This window comes from Rhinolophus sinicus, chromosome 15 (genome assembly GCF_057876585.1).
Source record: "Rhinolophus sinicus isolate RSI-liver-muscle chromosome 15, RSI-T2T, whole genome shotgun sequence".
In the NCBI taxonomy this organism is placed as follows: domain Eukaryota; kingdom Metazoa; phylum Chordata; class Mammalia; order Chiroptera; family Rhinolophidae; genus Rhinolophus; species Rhinolophus sinicus.
Window position 1 is genome coordinate 72,944,274 of NC_142515.1, and position 25,609 is coordinate 72,969,882.

General features: G+C 55.5%; 1 protein-coding gene across 10 annotated transcripts; it reads right to left on the reverse strand.

Moving 5' to 3' along the window:
* Positions 1–1,154: 1,154 nt before the first annotated feature.
* On the reverse strand, positions 1,155–23,895 carry DAZAP1 (DAZ associated protein 1). Of its 10 annotated transcripts, XM_074337435.2 has the most exons (13): positions 23,678–23,876; positions 16,515–16,555; positions 15,741–15,907; positions 15,399–15,464; positions 13,442–13,552; positions 12,281–12,329; positions 9,188–9,270; positions 6,621–6,774; positions 5,479–5,508; positions 5,244–5,384; positions 3,992–4,168; positions 2,997–3,086; positions 1,155–2,114 (listed from the first exon to the last, which is right to left on the reverse strand). In XM_074337435.2, the coding sequence occupies exons 1-12, from the start codon at positions 23,704–23,706 to the stop codon at positions 3,007–3,009; spliced, it is 1,128 nt and encodes a 375-aa protein (XP_074193536.1). In that variant the 5' UTR covers positions 23,707–23,876; the 3' UTR covers positions 1,155–2,114; positions 2,997–3,006. The 10 variants fall into 10 exon arrangements, with proteins under 10 accessions (XP_074193536.1, XP_074193533.1, XP_074193534.1 ...); XM_074337432.2 differs by lacking the exon at positions 2,997–3,086 and having other exon boundaries at positions 23,678–23,895; XM_074337433.2 differs by lacking the exon at positions 2,997–3,086 and having other exon boundaries at positions 13,442–13,549; positions 23,678–23,850.
* Between the last annotated feature and the right edge of the window lie 1,714 nt (positions 23,896–25,609).

The following is a 25,609-nucleotide window of genomic DNA, read 5'->3' on the forward strand; positions in this document are numbered from 1 at the left end:
GTGAATCTGGGCCACAGCAAGTTCAGCAACTTTGGAGCGATTGTGAGGAAGGTGCCTGAACTAAGCCCCTGGAATGTGAGCTGGGCTAGGGTTTCTGGCTGTTTTGTTCATTAGTTTATCTCAAGCCTGGCACATTGGAGGTGTCCAGTCAATTTTGGACGAATTGGTTGTTTTTAATCTTGATTGTGGTATTTAGAATGACAAAATAATGGCCCCCAGTGACCGTTGTGTGGCTTTTAGCTCCATGAGGCCATATCAGGTTCCTGACCTCCAGAACTGAGTGTGTACTTTTAAGCCAGTTTGTGGTAAGTGGTCACAGTGGCCACAGGAGACCCCCACACACTAGAACAAAGAGTCACCCATTTTATCCACAGCTGTTTCCCAGGGCTGGTATCCCGGGACCCAGGAGCCCTTCCTCACTTCGTGGAGAGGCCAGCCCAGCCCCAGCAAAGGCAGTCCAGTGTGCAGGCCTGCTGACTCCCCTCCCTTCTTGGGCTGCACTGAATGTCAAAGCCCCACGCATCTGGGGTTGGGGGACAGTCAAGAAAATGGACGGAAACCATGTGGTGTGAGATCAAAACATGTGAAGCTCAAGGAGTATGGGCCAGGCCCATGTGTCCAGCAGGAGGGCGTGGCCCGTGGGGGTGTGGGAACTCCCAGGGCACTACAGGCTGCTCCTTCCTCCCAGTCCCCACTCATTTCTAGGAGCCACCCTGGAGGACTTGCGCCCAAAGGCCCGGAGCAAGCTTCTCCACTCCCTGCCCAGCCCTACCTCTTGGGCCCCACGGCCCTGACACCCACACCAACCATGACAATAGTCCAGTTTGTGCAAAGGCGAGCAACCTGCCCAAGGCCACAGTCAGGTGTCACTCCTGCAGGGACTGGGGAGGCCCGACCAATCCCCACCCAGATGTGTCTGGACACCTTTTCCTCAGTGCCAAGCGAGTGGTCAAAAACCCCAGAAACCAGGGCCCCTCACAGTGGCTCTGTAGCTTTCACGAGGATCCCACCCCACCCCACCCTAAACCGACATCCACCAGAACCCCAAGACCCCTAGACCGGCTAAGATTGGGGCCAGCGCCCCCACTCCAGCAGGCCACAGGTAGGCAAGGGCCCTTTCCCTGGCAGGGAGGGAACAAACGACAGGACATGGGTTCTAATCCAAACGCACTTCTCTTTATTCAAACCAGGGTCAAACTGGTCAGTGGGGACGCCCTGAAGCCATGTACGCAGGAGGTCGGCTGACAAGGCCTCCTGGCCCTTGATGCCGGTTAGACGTGGGTGGTCGCCCGCGAGCCCATGGCGCGCCTGCAGACACCGCCAGGCAGGTCAGTCGACAAAAGCAAGGAATAAACAAAAACAAACACACTCAGTAGATTGCTTCTTTAAGCTCCAGAATTTCTGGACCGACAAGTCCCAACCCTCAGAGCCAGGAGTGCGGGGACCAAAAACGCCCCTCACTTCCACCAGTGCCGACGGAAACCCTGTTTTAAATTAAAAAATAAGCCAGTATACATCGTAGAAAATTTCTCTTAAAAATCTCACAATTTGTAAATGTATATTTTTTTTTCTTTAACATAAAAGTTTACAATATACGGTAAAACAAAAGGCTCAGGAAAATAATTTCAAAAAAAAGGAAGAAAAAGAAACCTGAAGTTTTGAATTAAAGCTGAAGACATTTTTTTAAAACCCTGTTGTTGAACCAGTGACTTTTTTTTTTATTGTGCTGATGGGTTAGAGAAAGAAATATATTTAAAAACTTCAGTTCAGACACCCACAGCCACCTCCAAAAGCCTTGTGCCCGCCCCTCCCCCTAAGGTTGAATCGCGATTTTTTTCTGCCAAGTTTGTGATTGTCACGAGTTCACAAGTTTCAAATCCTGTGTCTTGGCTGTCCCGCCGTCCGCCTGGCGCTGGCCGGCTAGCGTGTGGTGCTGACCGGCTAGCGTCGGTAGGGATGGAATCCTTGCACGTTGTGGTTCTGCCCTCTTCCAAAGCCACTTCCGCCGGCAGGGGGCCCCCCCGAGCCCGGCACCGAGGGGCCCCCGTAGGAGGGGGGCTGCTGGCTGGGGTCTGAGAAGCCCTGGCCAAAGCTGGACAAGTCCTGTCCATAACCTGCAGGGAGAGAGTGCGGTGAGCGGATTGGAGAGTGGCTGCATGGACCACGGCCTACAGGACCCGGGGTCCCGCTCCCGCCTGGAGTCGCTGGGCCCCAGGAAGCGTTTGTCTCCCGGAGAGCCTGCCCTGAACCCTGGCGGTACCCTGTCTCTGCACGTTAAGGAAAGAGGGTCCAACACCTCACAGACAGACCCTTGCTAAGCCAGGTTGTCCTGTCAGATCTCGGCCGTTCCCCACACATCCCTGTGGACTCAGGGTGGGGCCCTGGTGGCAGAGCCGAGGCCTAGAGAGCCCTTTGAGCTTGGGGACGCATGTCACATGGCTCGGCTCGGTGGACCTCGGGCTCCTAGAAAGTCTGTTCTCGAGTGGGCAGTGCAGGGTGGGCTCAGGCACATCAATTCAGGGTTTAAGGAAACATCTCACCAGCCCTGGCCTCCCTCCAGGATGCCACCCCGAGATCCCAAGCAGTCCTCCCTACAAAGGTGACCCACCCTGGCAGGTTCCATAAAACCAAGTGGCTTGGGGCCGGGCAGTGACTGCACGCTAGGAGCACTGGGCTTTGAGGGCGCAAGTGCTGCAGCTGCAGAGCCCATCTGAGCTGGGCAGGACCCTCCTCTAAACAGGACAATGACCCTGCACCGCTGACCTTAGAGGGTGCGGAAGTGCTTCTGGAAAGGGGGGTGGCACCATCCTCGCTCCCTGCCCACCCGGACCACACACTTGCATGAAGGCCGTCCCAGGGCCCCCTGAGGAGACAGAGCTCCCGGCCCTGTCCCAGAGGGCACCGCGGGCCCACCCCCGCCCGGGACGGCAGAGGACGCGATGTCCATGGCCCGGGTGCAGGCAGGTGGGGACCGTGGACGAGGAGGCACCACCTACCTAGGCCACATCACTGCTCAGCCTGACCATAAGATTGTAAACAAAGTATGGGCCCGAAGCCCGCCGGGTCTTGAGAATAGGTACCCAGGCCTGGCGAGAGACGAGACCAGGGTGACTACCCCAGGGCGGCCCTGGTGGGCGTGGGGCAAAAAGGGGACACGCTCACACTCACATACACTCCCACCCAGGGTGGCCAACACGTCCTGCTCCAGGTGGGATCAAGAATCCACACACTTGGTGACCGCAGCCCCACGAGTCCCCAAGGGGAACAGAAATGTGCGATGTAGGGGTTCTGTGGGGGGCACCTGGTCAGCCAATGGGGACCACATTCGAGGGCAAGAGTGGCTCAACGTGCAGACACAGCCATCTTGAGCGAAACACAAGTCAAGCTCTGATGCAGGAAAGGGAGGCTGAAGCTCTCACAGGAGCCCTGGAGGCCCTGACCCCTTGCAGCTGCCACCTGCACAGTCGGCAAGGGAGGGAGCCCAGTGTGGGGAGACCCTAGGCCACACCCCATCCTCACACGAACTTCCCCACTCGGTCACCACCTTGCAGACCCCAGCTCAGAAGCACCTACCCCACGACCAGCCCCTCGGCTGAAGCCCGAAGCCAACGCCAAAGCCAGCACCTGCCATAGACCAGAGCCACAGCCAACACGCCTGCCCGCACTCTGCACTCGGAAAACTGAGGCACCCGATGGACAGGCCTGCCAGGGTGCCTGAGGCCTGACAGAGGTCACAGCCCTTGTGTCACTGTCTGCCTGGGGGCACCGTCCCAGCCTCGGGGTCCCAAACCCACAGGTCCGGGGACACCTGCTACGCAACCCACACTTTCCTACGACTAACGTGCTGGCAAAAACCCCAGCAACCAAGATCCTGCTTGACGTCTGCTTGACCCCAAGTCACGTGAACTCTCCAACATCCCCGCACCAGCAGCGGGCAGGCAGGCCACCTGGCCCATAAAGGCTGCTGGGAAGGAGAGGCGCAGCCACTCACCGTACTGACTATAGGGGAAGTCTGGCTGTGCCGCTGGGGGCTTGCTCATGTCAGGGGCAGCCTGAGACGGAGGCGGTGGGAAAGCCAGAGGGGCTGCCCCTGGGGTGGCCGGTGGCGGGGGAACTCCTGGAGGGGCAAACTGATCTGGCGGTGGAGGCGGCGGCCCATAGCCGAAACCTGCAAACAGGACAGAAAGACAGACACCGTTCTCACCCACAGCCCAGCCACCAGGAGCCGCCCTGGGATTCCCCACAGGAAGACCTGGAGTCGCATGCGGGCCCGCCCAAGGCAATGACGAACATGCAAACTGGGCACAGCAGAGCAGCAGGAAGCTGCGCAGGCCTGGGAGCTGCCTGCAGTGGTGCTGGCTAGTAACTGATGAAGGGGGTCACTGCTCTGGAAAGCTCCTTAGAAAGATAGGAGGCGACCATCCAACACAGCACAACCTGCGTGCTCTGGAAAGACAAAGATCACGGCCACCTGTGCTCTAGCCTCTGGCTTCAGACACCCCCACTTCTAGCCACCTCTCATCTTGCCAGAAAGAAAATGAGGTGTGATCTAGGTCAGCAGCAGACACATCTTTTCTGTGAAGGGCCACGTGGTCATCATGTGGCTGTGGTCCAGGCCACAGAACTGGCCAGTCATGGGCCAGTGGCCACTGAGCCTGCAAACGTGGCTGGTTCGCCCTGTGGCCCTGAGAATGACACACTGGAATCCCAAGAATGTAGTAGGAAAAAGGTTGTAGGAATAGTATGGGGCCATGCCAGGTTAGGTGAGGGTCGCTCTTCACTGTCAGAAACCCAGCTCCCAGTACATGGCTGTGCCCTTTGGTTGCAAGGAGCGCCCTAACCTTGGGGGTGAGCTGGCTGCTTGATGCCCAGATCTCCAGCTACAAGCCAAGTACAGAAAAAAGTAAATCAAGACCTCCAGCCCCCTCAATTCTAATCTGAGATTAGATCCAGATGCCTGCCCTGAGAGATGACTGTGAGAAGAACGGGGTCTTTGTGCTGTGTCAACTCATGGAGCCACCCCATAGACGAGGTGCACTTGTTTGACAAGGGGGCAAAGCCAACAGCTGTGCAGGGCACAGAGCCGGCCCACCCCTTTCCTCCAGTCAGAGGGACTGGGACAGGTGGCACCCAGCACAGGCGCCCCCTCCCCCACCCACCTCCCAAGTGAATGCTCAGGCAGAGGCTGCAAAAATGCAGGTCAAGGTGTGCAATGGAGGCCCCGCCAAAGCCCCTGGACTTACTGAACTGCGGGGGTGCACCGTAGCCCTGTGGGAAGCCCTGTGGCGGGGGAAACCCTCCGGGAGGGGTGGACACGATGTAAGACGTGAATGGCGGGGGCGGTGGTGGGGCTCCTCTTCCTGCAGGGGGTGGTCCGTAGCCACCTGGAAAGCAGGGCACAGGGTGCGGGACAGCATGGCACACACAGCCCCACCCGCCCAGACCCAGGTCCCCGCACTCTGGATTCCTTTTCCTTACCAATTGCCTGTCCTGCTGGCACCCACATTCCTAAACCGGAAAACAAAGAGGAGGTGGTGCTGTGTCAGCCCAACATCAGGACTGGGGGACAAGCCCTGCACTCAGAGCACATGGCAGAGTCCTCCCAGAGCCCCACTGGCAGACACAGGAAGAACGCCCCTAGGGACCCACCAGAACGGCCCCTGTGATGTCCCAAGAACCCTGGACATCAGCACAGGGCTTGCTGTCCCGATCCTTCCAGAGGTGGCTCACAAGAAAAGCCTTCGTGTCACGTGGCCCTGGCTCTTCAACATAACCAGCAGACTGGATAGAGGGGATGCCAACAGACCAAGGAATTGGGTACGTGTGTGGGACCTCAGGCCTGGCTGGCTGCAGGCCAAGCATGGGCCCTTCCCCTGCTGCCGGAGGAGCGTCTGGTCTGTGTTTCCCTGTAGCTGCGTTTTATTTTGCAATGAAATGCAGGTTTTTAAAGACAGCTCTGGAGAGACCAGGGGTAAAGCTTCAAGATCAGTAGATGGCTCTGCAGGCTTGGGGGTGCCGAGAGCCCCACCCCTCCTCCTTCTGCCCTTCCCTGGATGCTGCCACTTCATTGGGTTTCCAACACTGGTGGAGGCTCGCAGATCCTGCCCCGGAGCCCCCAACCCTCCTGCCAGGCTGTCCTTAACTGCTCAATTAGCCCAGCTGGGACCGGCCCACAGCCCTGGAAGCAGGGACAGACCCAAAGACCTGGAGAGGCAGGACTCTCCTTCCAGCCGGGCGTAAATCCCACTTCTCCTACTCACTGTGGGCTGTCTATCACACACTTGCAATCAAAGATGGAGGTGACAGTGATGGACGCCCAACCTGCCCCAGCAAAAGGACTGCATGACAATGTGAGTTGTCTAATTGTTCGCTCAGACCCACGTGGCGGAGGACGCCCACTGCAGCTCTGCTGGCCCCTAGCTGCCTAAACTCCATATGGGGACTCGGCTGAGACCCCAAGTACACCAAGGGCCACACAACCCTCCAGAAGGACCAGGTGATGACACAGAACCCAGAGACCCAGCACCCGGGTGAGTCGGGAGCCCCATCTCTGCCTGCAAGCACTCCCACACAGCCCACCTCTGCGCTAAGTCTGGAGGAAGGGGTGCTGGTGGTCTTACCTTGCGGGCCATATCCTTGCTGCCATGTGGGTGGGGGCTGGCCTGCCCAGCCATTGGCAGCACTGGGAACGGCACGGCTCCCCCACTGGCTGGCCCCTGGCTGTCCGGGTGCTTGGCTTTTGCTGTCCCGAGGCTCGGCCCGTTTAACTTCCACCTAGACAAACCGAGCTCTGGTTCAGGGGGCCGCGAGGGTCCGGGGCCCCTTCCCTTCAGACATACCCTCAGGTAACTTACGACTACACTTAGCATCTTATTACGACTTAAAACTAAATACTTAACTATAAACCTTATTTAGGGTAGTAGCTTTTTTCCTTTAAAAAGTTTCTTTGTTGTTTAATTATTTTATTTAAAAAATGTTTCTCAGGTACAACAGATGCAACTGTGACATGCTAAGCCCTATGCGCTGCGGAGCAGGGACTGAAGGCCAAGAACCCTTGAGCGTTTTGTGTGTGCCAAGGGTCTCTTAGTCAAGTTAAAATGGCAGCGTCCTCCTTCAACGGCCTTGTAAACCTGGGGATAGAGACCAGGCCGTTCCAACCATCGCAGCCCTCGTCACAGGGCTCCCCAGGACTCCCAAGTGGCAGGAGCCAGCAACCGTCCACACCCCGGTGTAGGGGTACTTCCATTGGGAGCTGCCCAGGACCTCTGCAGAGCCCGCCCACCCTGCCTGTGCCTTCAGCTCATACCTGAGAAACACAGTTGGTTTACTTAGGTTTATTTAAAATGTCTAAAGGAAGATAAAGACTTACCTTCCCCAGGCTAACGCTTAAAGAATCTCAATTAACTCAAAATGTCAGAGGGAATGGATGTGATAAAGAGAATCTTACATTACATCTAACAAAAAAGTAAACAAACATGCAATAAAATGGACATTTGAATCAGTAAGCAATCTTCATACTGTGTTAGGTCAGCAGCCCAGGACCCTTCCTCTTTGGACCTGGCAGGAGCCACAGTGAGGGGAAGGGCCCCGACAGCAGGGAGTGGCTTGTCCTACTTATGCCATATTCGGTCTCCTTCACGCAGCCTGAGGACAAAATGCCCCAATTCCAGGGTTGCCTCAGCATTTGAGTATCCTGACTTTTCCTTGTTTTCATGATAAATTTTAATGAGACAATGAACCCAGCAGGAGTCACCCTTGGGGGTCTCAGGCTGCTGAGTTAAACATTATGTATCAGAATTCCTTAAAATCCCTTCCTCTTAGGGAACAAATAGGAAGTGGGGCAGAGGCACGAAGACCTCCACCTTTCCTGGTGCCCCAAGGATGCTCCACGGATGGGAACAAAGTCCTCGGATTAATGAGTCTTCACACACTTTCCTTAAGGGAATTTGGTTCCTGCTTACAAAGCAAAGCAGACCTTGTATTAAAAAAATTCCTTTACTCTCTTCCTATGGGAACATGGATAGTCATTCCACTCCGATTTTAATTATAAGTGGGACCCAAGCCCATTAGAGATGGAAATCACCACTGAAGAACTGGCGGGGACCAGTGAAGGTCAGGCGACAGGAGCCAGACTCCTGTAGACATGAGAAGTATCCACTCTTGAGCAGCCCAGAGTGGGTGCCAATCCGTGCACTTTCTGCCCCTGAAGCAGGACACTTCTTCCAAGTTTTAACCGTCACAAGACGATGAACTATTGAATGCAGGCTCCTTTCGCCTTGTGCTCGTAACTGGCAGGCATCCTTAAATCTGCATGCTGATTTTGAATTAGAAGCTTCAATGTCTCCTGCTTAGTCAGGTTCAAACGGAATTCATTAAGCTTGCAACAAAACCTGAGCCTCCTACAGGGAGCAAGGCTGCGGGCTGGCTGGGTGGCGGGACAGCCCTGGTGCCATACTCCTTCCAGTGTCTCAATCAGAAGGGCTGGGCATGCTGAGCTGGATGAGGAGCTGGTGGCACGCACCACCGGGGGCTACCGCTGGGCAGGTTTTATAAGGGCCCAGGCGGGAATCCTGCAAAAATGTGGACCCCAAAGCCTTCACCAACCGTAAGAAATCCCACACTGCAGAATTTCTACCAGTTACTCATTTTACAGTTAACTTCTCCAACAGCTCGAAGGGCCTGGGCCAATGAGGAGTTAGGAGCCACTTTCTGATGGTTACCTCCGTGGCAGCAACACAGTATGAAGATGAAACAACCAGAGGTCACTTGACTGCATGGAGTTAAGTACTATTGAGAGCATGTAGTTGGTACCGGAGTTTCACAGTAAGTGACCCAAGTTAAAACAACCAATCCTTCAGGATGTTTACATTTCTTTCAGTTTTACACAGAACCTCTTCTCAAAGGTTCGCTGCCCACCATGGGTCAGATGAAATAATCGGAACATGGGACAGACATCTGAAGGAGTGGTCACTGGAACCAAGCCTGAGGCAACCTGCGATTTCACTGGAGGCCCACCCCAGCGCCCCCTTCCCTACAGAGCCACCCTGCCACTGTAGGCCCAGGTCCCACCCCACAGCAGCCACTCGCCCAGCCCTTATCTGTGAAGGCATTTTCGTTTCCAGTGAAATCCCTTAGTTGCCTGAGACTTGGTTTGGTCTGAAGGTAAAATAAAACTACCACTACACACTTTTTTGCCCATGATGTCGTGAAAATGCATGTTGACAGCCTGGTCCACTGATTGTTCGTCCTCGAAAGTAATAAATCCAAAACCTAGCCAACGACGAAGAGTGAATCAAGGTAGCAGGGTGTTGTGACACAAAACAGGATGATGAACAGTATTAGGGACGGGCCGAGGGATCAACCCAGGGCTTCAGCGAAGCGAGTGAGGGAGGAGGCCGCGGGGCCGGCCGGGCGAGCCACTGAGGCAGGGAGATCTCCGCGGGACGCCAGGGCCCCAGCTCGGGCTGGGGTTCCGCATGGAGACATTTGGGAAACCGGGGTGTCTCTTAGAGAGTGACAGCCCGGAAAGCACAGCAGCGAGGGCCATCAAATATGGAAGGACGCCGTGCTGCGCCAGTGCTAGAACATTCTGTGGAAGACAAGGGCTGGCAAGGAGCGGGTTGAGAGCTCCGCCTCCGTCGCAAGTGTGCTATCTATGGGTGTGCTGCTGCTCCGCTGAAACCCAGGATTCTCCCCCTCGGCTTGCAATTTGCTTCACAGCCAGTGCTGACAGCAGCCATATACTGTCCTAGCGCGTTAACATACGTCTACTGCAGTTAGTGCCTCGCTAGGCTTATCCAACGCTGTTGGGTAAGCCCAAGGAGTCCTGTCAAGGTCATATACGTATGTATACAGGTAGGTATCTGTACGTATCTACGTAATAAAATACACAAAGATACAGGCCACAGCGGGTTCCAGCAGGTCAACTCTGCTGTGAGCAGCAAGAGCAAGAGGCACCATGTCATCAAAAAGAGAATTTTAAAGGGAAAAAAATTTAGCATTTTCCAAACACAAGTGGCAGTATAAACGAAGTTTGGTTGGTCTGGGTGAGCGTGACGGCCCGGCTAACGTGGCATGTCTGGTCCTCAGCCCACTGCACTGGCTCCCAGGCCTATCTGCTGTGAGCACAAAAGGACGCGCGCGGCAGACAGCTGCCAGAAGACCCCAGAACAAAAGACGGGCGAGGGGAAGGGCTGAGGGCCAAGAAGGGGCTAAAGATGGGCGTGGGGGGAAAGGAACAGTGCCATGTGGCAGAGGTGCAGCGCCAGGGGCAGGCCTGTGCTGGATGGGCAGGGGCAGCCATGCCCGGGACCACGTGGGAAAATCATAGGCAAAACAACAGTGGAAAAAGGATGGCAACGAGGAGAAGGCAGCTCAGAAAGTTGGGTGACAGATTGGCAGGGAAGGACAGCTGGGATTCCGGAGCCTTCAGCCAGGTTCTCTCTCTACACACACATGCACACAGAATCTATGCATGGTGTGAGAAGAAAGGGAACCACGATGGCAAAACAGGAGAGGAGACACAGCTGGAGCAGAGGGGACACAGGAAGAAGGGGTGAGGTGAGCAAGGGCAGCAACGGGCAAAGGGGGCCAGAGGTCAGGGGCTCGCTGGCTGGAATCAAGGCAGACACGTAGAATCCCTGAGGCAGGGACACTGTCTTAAACTCAAGGAGGGAGAGAAGAAGAAAGGGAGGGAGTTCAGAGCCCTAGTGAGAGTTTCCGGAAAGTAAAGTAGCAGCGAGCTCTAGGATGCTCGCTGACCAACCGCTGCTCTGGGCGTCGCTCCCGCCCTCTGCTTGCCTAAAGCTCCAGGGGATTTGGGACCCGCAGAGTCCGATGGCTGAGGACGGGAACGCAGGCCCAAGGGCCAAGCCCAAAGTGCTCTCCCCACCAGCCCATCCTGCCTGCACCCCTGGCCCCGGGCCAGGGCTAGAACAACAGGCGGCCTAGGGAGTGACCTGGGGAATCTAAGCAGCCCTCGGGGTCCCGTGTCCTGAGGCTTCACAAGATCGGAGGCAATGGTGGAACACAGCACGGGTGATGAATGCATATTACAAGGTAACATTTTCTCAGTGTGCAGGAGTGTCTGAAACCACAGGGCTCGCGCGATCCGTTAGGGCGCAAGAGGCGGTGACTCGTGGTTAAGGAGCCCAGGGTGGGGCGTCTAGGGACGCGTCTGTGTCAAGAGGCGACATCACCACTGAGGAAGCGGCACAGAAACACACTGAAACTTCGTTTACACCCCACTGGAGCAAAGCCCGCTCCCTCCTCTGACTGCGGGATGGCCTGTACCTGTGTGATATAATTTAGCACCTGGAGAAGAGAAATCTAAAGAGAGATCGTTAATCACAAAAATTCACAGAGAGAAAGGAAAAACAACTTACTTAACATTACTGTATTTACTACGAATCACTTAAGTATGTCACTAAGCATGTACGGCTACGTTAAAATTAAGACTAAGACTTAACAGCTTAATTGACATGAAGTGAGGAGACATTACTTCATCATGGAGTAAAGGATGGAAGTTCAAATGGCAAACTATTCTCCAGCACGGCGGGCGCATGCTGTGGGCAGCCGGCCCCGCACTCTAGGGGCCTCCGCGGGGCAGGGGCTGCAGAGCCCAGACCGGGCCCAAAGCAGCTGATGAACCAAAACAGACGGGCAGGAACAAACAGCAGCAGCCACAAGAAAAAAAAAAGGGCATGGAAATCAGCACCCGCTGTCCAAGCCCCAAGCGTGCAGGGGGGGCAGCTCAGCGGACCTTGGTGGGGACCATGGAGGCGGCCTCGCCCCTCCTCCCAACGGCCCCATTGACTGAGGGGGAAAAAACAAGAAAAACAGGAAAAAAGCATGGGATGGATAAAGGAAACTCTACGTTTGAGCTGAGCTGGGGCAGACCTGGCCTGATGACATGGAATGAAACATCTGACTAGAGTGGTGTGAGCTGAAAACAGGACATGGTCGTAACCGAGAAAGGTCATGGTATAAAAGAACCACAAGTCTTTCAGTGCACATTGAAAAACAGAAACCATGTTCAAATTCATGTCAAGTTGTAAAAACTTCAAAAGAACGAGCCAAAAAAAAAAAAAAAAAAAAGCCAGTAACGTCTGACCTTGGGAAGCAGACAAGCTGGGGGCTGCACAGGAAGAGCCTACGTTTTAATCATTTGTCTCCAAATCACCCTTTTTCTGAGGAAATGCTCGCTACAACCACCACCTATTTGTGAGATAGTTTGCCATCTGAGGGGGGAAAGGTCAAGGACAAACTCCATCTCTTTTACCTCGAGGCCTCTGCTTCTCTGCATCGTAGATCATGACCACTTCTGTGACCTGCAAGAGAGATGGCCGTTCGAGGACCTGGGTGCCACGAGCATCTCTGGCTACAACAAAATGCCCCAGCCCAACGCCTGCTGGGAATGTCGCCAGCCGGGGGAGTCTGAGGCAAAAGGCCAGCCCTCCAGGGGTGATGTCCCAGACACATGGGGTCAGCAGCCGGCCAAATGCTCCCGCTGCTCCCAGAGCTCCCAGGGCAGGCAGCTGGACACCAGGGGCCCAGGCCACGGCCCCATTCAGGTGACAGGACAGAATGACTCGGAGTGCTAGTGCTCTAGGACTACCCGCCTGTGGTCCCCAGCTCACTGAGCACGTCCCTCACTGTATACACTGACACTCCACTCAGGTGCCACCTGAAAAACTGGCTGTAGCAGGAGCACGCAGGGCCACACCACTACTAAGAAGCTGTGAGCAGCGGGAGCTTGGGGTGGCCTCATGTACTCTGACTCCCAAGCCCTGTCTTTTCCTCTGCTGGCTCCACTAGAACCAAGTTCCCTGTATGCCTCCGATGAACTCTAACCCCCATGAAATTCTAAAAGATTGTAGGCTCTCCCAGAAAACAGAAGCACCCTTGGGAGGGCTGTGTCACAAAGGAAATGCTGAGCAGGACGCAGGGCAGAGGCAAGGCCCCCCAGACAGTGGGGTCCGCGTTGCTGGTCTAAGGACCTGGGCACAGTCCCTGCTCTGGAACTCTTCCACCAGCCCAAGCCCGCCCTACCCATGGTGGGCACCTCATCTCGGGTCCCAGGGCAGGTGGACCTGATCTGGAACATTCCCCCGTGATCAAGGACAGCAGTCTGGCTTTCCCCCCAATACTGTCCAGTGCTTTACACCACGGTGGTCACGACCGAGCGGAAGGCCTTCTGGACGCTGGCCTGGTGTTTCCTCTGCCTGGAGAAACTGTGACTACGCTCCTGGGTGATATTTCGCCATGAAGGGGAAGGATGGGGCTCTGGTTTGTTCTTTTTTTGGGGAGTGGGGGGATGCGGGCCAAGAGGACAGAGCTGCCAAACTGAGCCTCCCTGTGGACACACAGCTCACCACTCCCGCCCCGACTAGGCTGAGCTGATCAGCTGCTGCCCGGAGCTGCTGGTGTGGGAAGAACTCACCACTCCGAATTTCTTGAAGTATTCCCTGAGCTCTGTCTCACCACAATTGTGAGGAATTCCACCGACAAATATCTTATTTGATTTACTGTTATCGCTCCTGGGTCCTTTCTGCTGTTTCAAGAAGGAAAAGCTTGTTAGTCCATGTGGGGAGCCCTCAGCGCGCTCCCCAGGGTGTGCATCTCGGCATGGGCTCGGTGACAGCTAAAGCCACCCAACACTCCGAAAGTCCAGTGATTCCAAAGAGAATCCAAACCAGCCCGCCGTGTCCCCAGAGACCGAGGAGACTGGGAAGAGCGTTGCCAAGGCGCTTACACAGCAGGCCACAGTCCTGCGCTCAATCACTCCAAATCCCAACAGCTCCAGAACTTAAAAAGCTCTCTCCTTTGTGAAACTAAGGGTTTTAGCAGAGTGAGGAGGACACAACAAGGGGGCTTCCAAGGTTAAAACTAGTAGAGACGAGGCTGGTGTACAGGTGCTGGCTTTCAAGCTGATGACCAACGATGATGGAAAGTTCTAGTAACAGAAGAGTCACCCCACTATTGGCCTTGTAGCTCACCTTTGCCAACACCGATCACACTCTCGGCAGGACAACCTAACATTTCCGGGTGGAAACGCTTGCCTGCAGTTTGGCACTTGAGGGTCAGACACAGAGGGAACGTGTCCGCCCGGCGTCATCAGGTGGACCCAAACTTTGGCTCCTGCCCCTGCTGCCCCCTCCACTCCTAACACCCCTCCTTCTTTCTACCCAAGGAGTTCCTGGATTAAGTCACCCCAACTGTCCTGGATTAGCAGAGACTGAATTTCTGGGGGTGGGCAAGGGTTTCCCAGGTGTGCCTATTGTGTCTTAATAAAGCTGCTGAGACTACAGGACGTTAAGAACCAAACGGAATCTGAGCCTTGCTTGGAGTCCAGTCTGAAAGGCTGTGAAGGTTGCCTGTGAAACGCGAGCATGGCTGTGTGGACACAGGTGACACTGGGCATCACCACAGGCATCTTAGCTGTGGGGACGAGGGTTCCATGGGAGGCTGGACTTTTAGAAGCAAGCTCCAAAATTTAGGAGTGGTGATATATGCAGACAGAGATGGATATCAAAAAGGTAACTTTGGCAAAATAGTAACAAATGGTGGATCTAGATGGTGTATTTAAGTGTCCATTGTACTACTCTTTCAATTTTTCTATAATTTGAAAACTCTCCTAATAGACATTCGGAAAAATAAAAACAGTTTCAAGGGTCTGAGGCCTGTCTGTCAGCAGCAGGTGGGATCCTGCTAGGAATGCAGGTTCTCAGGCCCTAGCCCAGACCTGCAGTTCAGATGTGTGGTGGGGCCTGCGGTCAGCATCTGAACTGCCTCCAGCCCAGCTCTGTCTAGTAGGACTTTCTGCGCGGACGGGAGCATTCCAGGTGACGGTCTTCTGAGAACTGCTGGGTGGGAGAAAGGGAGGTGTGGGCGGAGTGTGAGGACAGGCCTGCTCCAGCTGCCCAGCACCTGGGGTCACATGCAGCTCAGAAGGAATCCCCAGGAGTCACCATGCTGGCCCAGTATGTTGTTCGAGTGACCAGGCTCTCGGACTTGGCCGTGCCTGTGTGCCCTGGCGCCTGGACGGGCGGAGGCCTCAGAGTCAGGACGACCAGGCCACCAAGCAGTGGGGAGTGGAAGGAGAAGCTTCTCTCTGCACTTTGTCTTGGGCAGGCTGGGAGCAGCCGGGGTGGACAAAACGGAAGGCTCCGATGACAAATGGGTGTGAGGTGTCATTGTTTTTAAGAATTTTCTCCTTGGCTACACGATAAAAAACTTACAGCATTGGATAAATCTGAGCAATTCTTGGCTGCTCAAGCATCGAAGGAAAACACTTTCTGTCATTCTCAATGTTAATGAGCAAAAACACCAGATCAAAGGCATGTGTGCCCTTTAAACTGGCTGTGAAACACACAAGGCTGCCCCGCCCGGCGCCTTACCCAGCCTTCCTTCGGCCGCGTCCTCTCCGGTTGCATCCCCCGAGGTGTGCATGGTTTTGGGTCGATCTGTAGGAAGTTTCAAAGGAGCCAGTTGTGACTATGAGGCTATTTTCTGTAGAAAAGGTGTCAGCGACAGTAGCTCAGCACATGAGCATGGGCCCCGGGCAATTCAACCGTCTCCGTATGTAACTCCAACATGCAATCTAAACACAGAGCCTTAATCCTTTCAAATCAATGCACAGGAGAAACTCTTTACCACCAACACCCGTGGGTGCTCAGGGACAGCAGACTGAAGGGTGAGTGGGGGATGGCAAGGGAGCGTGACCGGAGGAGGACGCTTACATTTCGGCCATCCAGTGTGTGCGGTCTGCTGGCCAGCACTGTGCCCACACAGTTGGGGTCTTTAAATTTGACAAAGCCGAAGCCTCGAGACTGGTTGGTCGTCTTGTCTTTCATGATCACGCAGTCCACGACCTCCCCATACTGGGAGAAGTAGCCGCGTAGAGTCTCTGCTCAGAGATTGGGGCAGAAACACAAACACACACACCAGCGTTAAGCAGTGTCGCAGCTGGCGTGCAAACACACGTGCACACACACAGCTCTCCTGCTTCTCCAGCCTGACCTGGAAAGTGTGGAATTAGCCATTTTTAAACTGACTAATCAAACAGTTTTTGTTTTTTTGTTTTTTTTGGGGGGAGCGGGTTTTTAAGGACAGGACACATGTGGGGAAGGACAGGGACTCCAAAAGACGGAAGCGTCACATCTGCATATAAACTAGAAAGGCTGCACTAAGCACGGCAGTGCCCAAGGCCTCCAGGAAAGTGACGTGCAGAGGATGAGGACCCACGACTTCGGCTTGCAGACCAGCCTCTTCCCACCAAGGATGCCCTCATTGCTGTGAAGCATCAGGATGAAATTAGCCCTTTCAAGCGAATGCTGAGTTCCCTCTGGCCCCCCCCCCCGCCAACGCCTGATCAAATGCCCCTCCACCCCAGAAATCGAGACAGTAAACCAATCAAGAATTAAAGAAAGCCGAGGTAGTAGCAAGAAATGAATTCCCACGACCCAAAGACCAAGGTCAGAGGCTGCCTGCCGCGCACAGCACGCGGCACCTACCTTGGGTGGTGCTCCAGTCAAGGCCGCCCACGAAGAGCTTCCTAAAATTCAACAAGAAAACATTAGGGTCAAGATGATTCTTGCCTTAAAGATGATGCCCACCCGACCTCTCCCAAGTTCATGCAAACATGCTGACACGTGTCACTGTCATGGCCCTGTGCACGACAGCCACAGCTATCAATGGGCCTCGTGGGTTGCAGACGTGAGACTTGCCAACACAGTGGGCAGTGAGTGAAGACGACGTGTCCAGAATTGCGCGAGTGCACAGACCATAACCACCGCCAGAAAATGTGCTTCTGAGAGACAACAGGACCCCCAGGACGCTGCGGAGTAGGCCACGGGGCAGGATTCCCTGCCACTCTTGCAGTACTGTCCATGTACAATGGTGATCTGAGACCACAAGCCAGAATGACAGCAGCGCCAGGGGCTGTGGGGCAGAGCCTCAGACACCCACCACGCAGATATGAGCTAGGAACCACAAATCACCGGGAAGGACCCCAGGGTTCCTGACCCAGCACTGCAGCCCCACCCACCCACCCCCCACCCCAGGGCAGCTTGGGCTGTCCTAGAACTTTCGGGAGCAGTGGGGACTTTGTTACTATTCCGTGGCATACCGTCCCTGCAGCCTACCTGCCTGGTGTCTGTACAGCCCTCGGGCAGATGCAGAACCCAGAGCCCTCCTGCTATTCCTGGGGAGGGCTCCACACTGCTGGGGCCCAACAAGGGAGGGCCAGGCAGTGCCTACCTTTCCCACCTCTCATGCTACCCTCAGGCTGGCTGGACCTGGAGTGAACAGAAGTGCCGGAGCTGTTCCAGTCCGCACTAGGGACCATGCTTACCTGTGTCACCCACACCCCGTTCCCCATCATTCCAGTCTCCCAAAGCCCTGGAGGCAGGCATGACAGAGGAAGCAGGAGGGCTTCAGCAACCGTGGCAGCAGCTCTCTGTCCTGCCTGATTCGCCCAGGAAAAGAGGACATTAACACTGTCACCCTCAAAGCTGGATCCAGGGGCTAATGGCGGTTCTCCAGACGCCAGCACGTGGCCTGGCTCAGTACCAGCCTGAGACACCTAGACACAAGGACCCTGCAAGGCTGATCGCACTCCTGCTTCCGGAGAAACGAAGAGAACTGCCAGACAGGGCACCTTGCCCTCCGCCCAAGGACAGACCCCTCAAGGTAGCAGGCACACTCGCCACTGCTGTTTCATCAGGTGACTGGAGCCTCAGTGCGCCAGCCACTGGCAAGATGCCTGCAACAGCAAGACTGTCGGGGGCTCATTCCAATCTACCTTTTTTCTAAGAAAGGGCGATTTGAATTTAGTGTGAGAAAACTTTCCCACCCCCAGACAGGTACCCACTGCCATCCTCAAATTGCCAACAAACAGGCCACCACCCCATCCCTGGTTGGGTAGCTCTGGAAGGGGACTCAGGACAGGCATCTGGCTGTGGCTGTGCTTCTAGTACCTCAGAAGGGAGCTCAGCAAGGACAGGTTTCAGGGAACATGCTGACCAAGCAGCAGAGAGGCTCACATTTAGGCCTCATTAACTTAAAACCGTGTCTCCTATGCAGGCCTCCAGCCTCCCAACAATCAGGGGGTGGAGCCTCCATCTGTGCCGCACTCCCCAAGGGCCGTCCGGGCTGGGCGCTGCCCAGAGCAAGCTGTGACTCAAGGCCTCGAATGACAAGGGCCCGAGGCTGGCTGGCACCGAGGAGCTGCCCATCTGCCCAGTCCTTCGGCACAGGAACAACCAAGGGCTTGCTGTAGAAAAGCAGCTTCATGCAGGAAAGCGATCTCAAGCATTCTCAAAAACCAAAACCCAATTCACTTAGAGAAATACCAGCCTCTATTTAGCACTGCATCCAAGCAGAACAGTAAGGTAATAAACCAGTGCCCCTCCAAGCAGCCTAACCTCCACCGCCCACCAGCAGAGGAGGAACCTGCCAGACCAGTCCAGGTTCCAGCTCTCATTTAAATTTCAAAATCAGGCATCCAGGGGAAAAGACTAGAAATGCCATCATCCACACAACTGACAGAACTGGCATCTGCCCATGGATGGATGATGGTATCAATACTACGTGTCCCAATTTTCTTACTGTGCTGTGTTCCTCTGAGAGAATGTTTCTTAGGAAATAGGACACATGGACACGTCCACACAATGGGACATTGGGCGCCCCTTCCTCTCATACTTCATGAAAGACGCGCACAAATGGGGCAAAATGTCAGCCACTGATGAGTCTCGCTGGGTAATGAGTACTGGGGACTTTGTTACTATTCCGTAACTGTCCTGTAAGTCTGAAGTTATAAAAGATCACAAGTTATGAAATTTTGACTACTGAGGAAACAGCAGGATTTATGTTTCTTCTGAAACAGCAGTCTCATCACGTAGGATATCTGGGACATAGCGAGACATGCTTCTTATGTGACCACCAGTTTACGCAGAGGGAAGAAACTGCTGTGTCTCCATGGGGGCGGCGACGTGCTGGGTGCTTTGTGTTTCCACTTCCGTTCCTCTTGCTCTAAGGACACACTCTCCCAGTCTGCACACAGAAGGTTCGGGAAGGTCCCGGGAGGCCCCACTGACTCATGGTGGCAGGGACCTCTCCAAAGCCCCATAAAGCCCTAACTTCTGAGCCTTAGGTTTTGTAATCAATAAAATAAGGGCCCTGGGTGCCAACCTAACCAGGGTGAGTGATACAGGTACCCCAGCACCCCAGAGACTAAGGCCCCTGCAGGACAAGTCAGACACAGCTCCTTGCTGCCCAGGCAGCAAGACCATCACTGGCCAACATGGATATTCAGCCCTGGCACGAGTGTGAGACCTGCTCACCCTGCCAAACGTCCAGGGGCGGCCCACTCACTTGGCACGGTGTGGATCTTAGGCATTGATGGGCGTGTACACATGGGACTCTGCAGATTACAGGACTAGCCAACTACGCTGGCTCCCCGTTTCAGCCCTTTCTTCCTCTGAAGGGCTGTCATTGCTCAGCTAAAGCTGGACATCAGGGCCACACAGAACCTGCACCAGGCAAACCAGTGCAGGGACCTCCGCTCCCAGGAGACCCAGAGTCAGGTTCCTACATGGAAAACAGGCAATGCTGACAGCTGGGGGACCTGAGAGAGATCACCTGGGATCAGCACGCTGGCTTCCAGGGCCTGTACCCCGAGAGGGTACAGGTGACTTCTTCCTGTAAGGGGCTCTGCACAAGTGACCGGGCACCAGGCTCCGGTTAGCATTCGCCTCTGCTGAAACCAAAGCTTGTTTCTGGGTGACTACTCTGCTCCCACCCAGTGGACTTTAGTGCAGCCACGTGGTATTGACGCCAGAGAGTCAGCCTTCAGTGGCTTCCCCTGGCTCAGGCTGACCACTGTGGGCTCTGCCCCAGCAGCATGCTGGCAGGCTTCGGGAAGTGCCATCCTGCCTGGCAATGAGGCAACAGAAAGGCAGCAGCAGGGCAGAGGGCCCAGAGCAGTCACAGTTGTTGAGCAAATGGCCCTTTCTTCTTAGAGAACATCCAACCCAGAGCCTACTACGTTGCACCTTCCTGGTCTTCAGTGGGGACACACTGGGACCTGGTTTCCCCAGGCTGTCCTGGTCTCCCTACAGGAAGGGAGGCAGCCCTGGGAGGGGGTACACAGCCCTGGCCCATGGGCCTCACCCTAAAGGCCACCCGTGCCAGCCCCTGCCCTCAACACTTGGGCTTCCCTCCTACCAGCAGACCATCCCCTCCCAGACAACTGTGGGAGGTGCATGACAGTAGAGAAAACCACAGGACCCACTGTGTCAAGTGGTGGGAGGAGCCACGTCCCCCCATAAAGAACCAGTGTTCCCCACCCCCCATCACGGCCTCCCAACCTTGTTGAGCTCAGCGCAAACAGGCACTTAACAGGGAGAGACCTCTCGGCTCCAGTCCCCACTCCCAGGCCCAGCCAAAGCTCAACTCAGGAGGGTCTGTTTCCACAGCCTCTCCAACAAACCATTCCTGGAGGACCTAAGCGCTCCGCCTTGGGACCACTCCACGTGCTGAAGGTACCCTCCGTTCTCCACCAAGGCACCACTCAGCCGCTGCTAGAGCTGCAGGCCCCTGGGGCCACCCACTTGCAGCCTCTCTTGGCTGAGCAGCTGTGGACACAGCCCACATCCCCACATTTTTCTTTGGAGTAACCCAAATGCTGCTTCACTTTCCTCTTCCAAGTCCTTCCATTCTCCGTGACTCTCCCGTCAATGACGTGCAGGTGTCCCTGTCTTACCAGTCCCCGATGACGCACATAGAACCACGTGTGCCAGATAAAATCTTCACTTCTCTCCAGTTCCATGGCACAGGCCACTGACCCAGAGGTGGGCGGACAAAGCGCCCCTGGGTGCCTCTGTCCATCTGGAATGGGAGGGAGCCCTCCCCCAGCACCTGGGGGCACCAGCAAGATGCCAGGCAACCCCGACAGACATTCTGAATCAGGGGACCTTCCTTTAAGTTGACTTTCCAAGGACACAGCAGGGGAAGGACTCAGCCCTGTCCACTCAGCAGACCCCCCAGCAAGGTGAATGCTTGACCCTGCCGGACCTGCCGCAGCAGGGTGGCCATCTGCCCGTCTGCTACACGTGACCACACGACACCCACTGCTCCCACTGTCCCTCTGCCCTCAAGAACTGGCCCTCACTGTGCTCTAGCTGACTGTGACAATCAGGACACTGAAAAAATTGACTAAAGCCAGTGGTCTCACACAATTTCTGGTCTCCCATCAGACTTCACGCTGATTTCTGAGCCCATTCAGGTACAGTCAGCTCTCCCTTTAAAGACTCACACTCAGAAGTACAAACAAAGACGGCATGGCGCCCCAGCATCCACACTTCCCAAGGCACACACTTGCATCCACACGAGTCCAAAAGGAAAGGGGAGAGGTCCCTCCCACCTGTCAAGCACTCCCTGAAGAACCACTTGGGCGGGGCTGACAGACTAAAGCAAAGATGAGGGTGCCTGTCACCACAGATAGTTCAGACCTGCCACCTCTTGATAATGTCTGCCATCACCGGATCTGAGCACAACACACCTCCCACGTGGTAACCACTCCAAGGTCTCAACCACAGTCCCCTCACGGGAAACTGCCAGAGGGGGCCCATCATCAGGCAGCCCAACTAGGACAGCCACGCAGCAAGGTGATCAAAGTGGACCCTGGACTCCACATCCAACACAAACAAGGTTCCTACATAAAATAGAAACTTGTCAATACTTTCTAGCAACAGATTTTCACTTGCAAAACCATAAAAGGTTCCTGTGACAACTGCGATTTGCAACTTTAAAACTCGTGTGATCTGCATGGATTCACCAGGGTGGGAGAAGATGGCCAGGCAGGGTTCCCGACCCCCATGCCAGTTCTGCTCTTCACTCTGGCCTCCGCAATTGCACATGGTTCTGGACCCTCCAGACCTGGGCTCGGATTCTGGCTGGGATCCCAAATTTGGGACAAGTTGTTGGGGTGAAATGCCAGGTAACCCCGTCTGGCCAGCTCCTTGTAAGCATACCTGAAGGTTCCCTTCCTTCCCTAACCTTCATCTCTGTTCTCAGGGTGAGAAGGGAGGGCAGCCCAGGGCAAGAAGACCCCTGCCTCTTGGCCATGGAAGGCTGTGCTCTATTAAGACGCATGTGGGTGTGGGACGCGTGCTACCTCTCCCTCAGACTCAGCGTCCCTGTTTTCCATCATAAGTGCTGCAACTTTCATTTGTCTAACCCAGAATGCCTAGCCCGGGTTCACAAAACAAACCTAGCTGGGAACGAAGTGCTTTCTTCTGGGTCCTCTAAAAGGAGTGGGATTTGAGGAGAGAGGAGCCCACAAAATGCATTTTAAAAACACAGGTGTAAACCGTGGCTGGAGCCACACGGGGCCCAGCGAGGCCAGCCTCCCACCAGCAAACAATGACTGACTCACCAAATCAATTACTTTATAAACACCGCATCTGTTCAAAGCTAAGTGCACTGAGAAATGTACACAAGGCCACATAAATGCAGCCGGGGCGGTTTTGCCATCTTCAGAGAATTTAACTGTAAAGTCACGCTGGTGCTGTGGGAGCCTTCTCTGCAAGGAAAACTAGAGCAAAGCCCTCCACCAGGGAAGAACTGCCTCTTCTAGCTCTTTAGGGACTGCTTTTGGGATCTCCGGTTAGTTCAGCATTAGGCAAGGCTATAATTAAAGGGGAAACTTAGCTATAACAAAACTCGTGTAATAGCTGCGCCAAGGAGAAAGACCTCGGAAGTAAGGCTTTCTGCCCACCGGCCGGAGATTCCCTTTTTCTTTATTTTAAATACACCCCCTTGGATGGTTAGGTGGCGGCTGAGCGGTACGGGCTCCATCAACACAAGAACAACAGTTGCAGACTCCCCATTGGGTGGCGCGGGCGCGCTGAGATGGTGGACACCGCGGGGTGCGCAGACCGGTCCCCCGTGACCTTGGCCCGTGGGCCCTCTGTTTGCGACCCTTTCTTGTTCTTAGCACTTAGGGGGTATAGAGTAGAAAGAGGGGGACACCGCCCAAAGTCCCGGACGAGAGAAGTTGGGCGACGGCAGAACCGGAACCCCAGCTCCGGGCGCGCCACGTGCGCGGACCCGCCAAGTCTGTGCGCGGGCTGAGGGTGCCGCGGAACCCTACAGGTTCCCGTTCCGGGTCCTTCAGGAGAAACACGGGTCCAGGAGCGACCGCGGAGCCCCACATACTCCAGGTTGCTGTTCGGGGTTCCCCAGCGGGAAGTCTAACCACGGGGACAGACAGGGAACCCAGGACCCTCGGAGCGCCCCTTCGGGGGTCTCCCAGCGGAAAACCCAGGCGTGGGGCGGACAGGGCGCACCAGACCCTCCAGGTTCCAGTTCGGGATTACTCGGGGGTAAATTTAGGCGCTCCGGCTTCGGGGACACCCGCGGAACCCTTGGGCTCCCGTGTGGGGTCCCCCAACGGGAAACTCGGGAGCGGCGGCGGGTCGCCCCCTCCACCCCTTGGGCTCCCCCAGCCAAGAAACAGCGGGGCCCCCAGGATCCCCAGGTTCCCGCTCAGGGTCCCCCCCGCACCAGGAAGCGGTGGGACCCCAGGCTGCGGCCCCACGGCGTGACCTTGACGGGCGGGCGGCATCTGGGCGGGGGCCAGCCGAGGCAGCGGCGCGGCCCGGCGCGTCCTCACCCGATCTCGTCGGCGCCCGCGTTGTTCATGGCGGCGGCGGCGGCGGCGCTCGGCGTCCCGGGCAGGGGCCCCTGGCTCGCTCCCGCCTCCGGAAGGTCACTAGCCCCGGCGCCCTCCCCACAGCCGCGGCCCGGATCTGCGCAACGGCGGCGGCCGTGCTGCCTCCTCCCCTCAGCACCAACGGTCACCGCGCGCCCTCGCGCCCGCGCAGCCGCCCTGCGCACGCCTGGGCGCGTTCCCGCACGGGGCCTCCAGGGGCGTGACCAGGGGTGCGCCCGCGAGCGTGCCGTCGTGCGTGCGTGTGCTGGGGTCCGCGCCGCCGCAGTACGGCCACCACGAGTAGGGCTTCCAACTCAGCGGCTCCCGGCGTCTTCGCGAGGCACACTGGGATGTGGAGTCCCGCCCGCAGGCGTCGTCCCCACCTCTCGGAGGGGAGCGCGCGGACCGAGCCACGTGCGTGCGCGTGCGTGCATGCGTGTGCGGCAGCTCTCCCAGTTAGGCACTATGGTGCGCAGGCGCGGATGCAGCTTCCTTGTTCAATCTCGAGTGGGAAGCGGTAGAGGCGCGTGTGGTCACCTATGGGCAGAGACTACGCCCGCACCCCGCGGAGCCACACAAGGCGTCGTCGCCACGTCCTGCTCCTGCGCTTTGGCTGCTCCTGCAGTCCCCATCTCACAGAAGATACCGAGGGTCAGAGAGGCTCAGTCACCTGCCGAGGTCACTCACTCGGAAAGAACTGGAATCAAATCCAACAGTTGGCTGAAAAGTCAATGATTATGAAAACATAATGAGCCCTAAGAACACTTGAGATCTTGCTCCCCCGCATAGTCAGTTTGGCTCAAATAAACTCTAATAAATTTTTTAAATTTTTTTTATTGGGGAATATTGGGAAACTTTTTTTTCCAGGACCCATCAGCTCCAAGTCAAGTTGTCATTTTCAATCTGTTTATCCAGGGCGCAGCTCACTGGCCCATGTGGGAATCAAACCTGCGACGTTGGTGTCAGGAACAGTGCACTCTAACCAACTGAGCCAACCGGCTGCCCTAATAAAAAATTTTTAAAAAACATAATGAGCCCCTACCCTGTGCCAATTATTGTTCCTGCCCTCAATTGTTCGTGTAGGTAGGTGGGGTCTCATCTGGGGTGATTCTGCATCCCCTTCAGTTGCAGGGCTGGCAGCCCATTAAATAGAACACTAAAATTCTCTTGTGGAGGACTGCCTGAGCCAGACTGGGCTTCAAATAAATTAGAAACTTTCAGTCCACGTGACGTTTGAATGTTTTGGGTATTCAGTGACAAATTGTTAACTCAGGCAGGTCAGTGCCTTGCAGTTTAAAGGCCTTTGCTGCTGACTGGAAGGTCTCTGGACGACACTAGCCAAAATTCACTGCAACTGGCATAGCAGAAGCCTTTGTGTGACCCCCACCTTCAGTGAACTGCCTAGCCCGACCCAGCAAAGAGAAAGGGAAGGGAGGAGTACCTAGGTGAAGGTTCACTGTAGTCTCTCAATTGTCTATTTTTTGAATTTCCATAATTTAAAACATGAAATCAATGAAATAAAAGAAACAAATTTCCCACATCAGATTGGCAAGGGCAAGAAGGCAGCCCACGGTGACTACTCCTTTACTGGACTGTGGTTTTTGACCCTGAGCTTCAAAAGTCAGAAAATGGGGAGGGCTTTCCAGCCATGGGATCCACCTGCAAAAGCAACCTGTAAGTACAGGTGAAACTTCGAGCCTCTCCATCTTGAGGGGTTGGGGGAGGCCTTGGTGGATGTGGGAAATGGGGGCTAATGCTCATTCGTGGGGTGGGCAAATTACCAACCTCTGGCCAAAGGGACCGCCCTCTGTTTTTGTAAATAAAGTTTTATCGGCACACATCCATGCCCATTTGTATTTATGGTGCGTTCACACCATAATGGGCAGACACTAG

Excerpts from the sequence above, each read along its gene's own strand:
- DAZAP1 (XM_074337432.2), bottom strand. The coding sequence starts at position 23,706 with ATGAACAACGCGGGCGCCGACGAGATCGG. Across the intron at positions 15,465-15,740 it reads ACACACTGGATGGCCGAAAT|ATCGACCCAAAACCATGCAC; the intron begins GTAAGCGTCCTC and ends AACTTCCTACAG. Across the intron at positions 5,509-6,620 it reads GCAAGGATATGGCCCGCAAG|GAATGTGGGTGCCAGCAGGA; the intron begins GTAAGACCACCA and ends TTTCCGGTTTAG.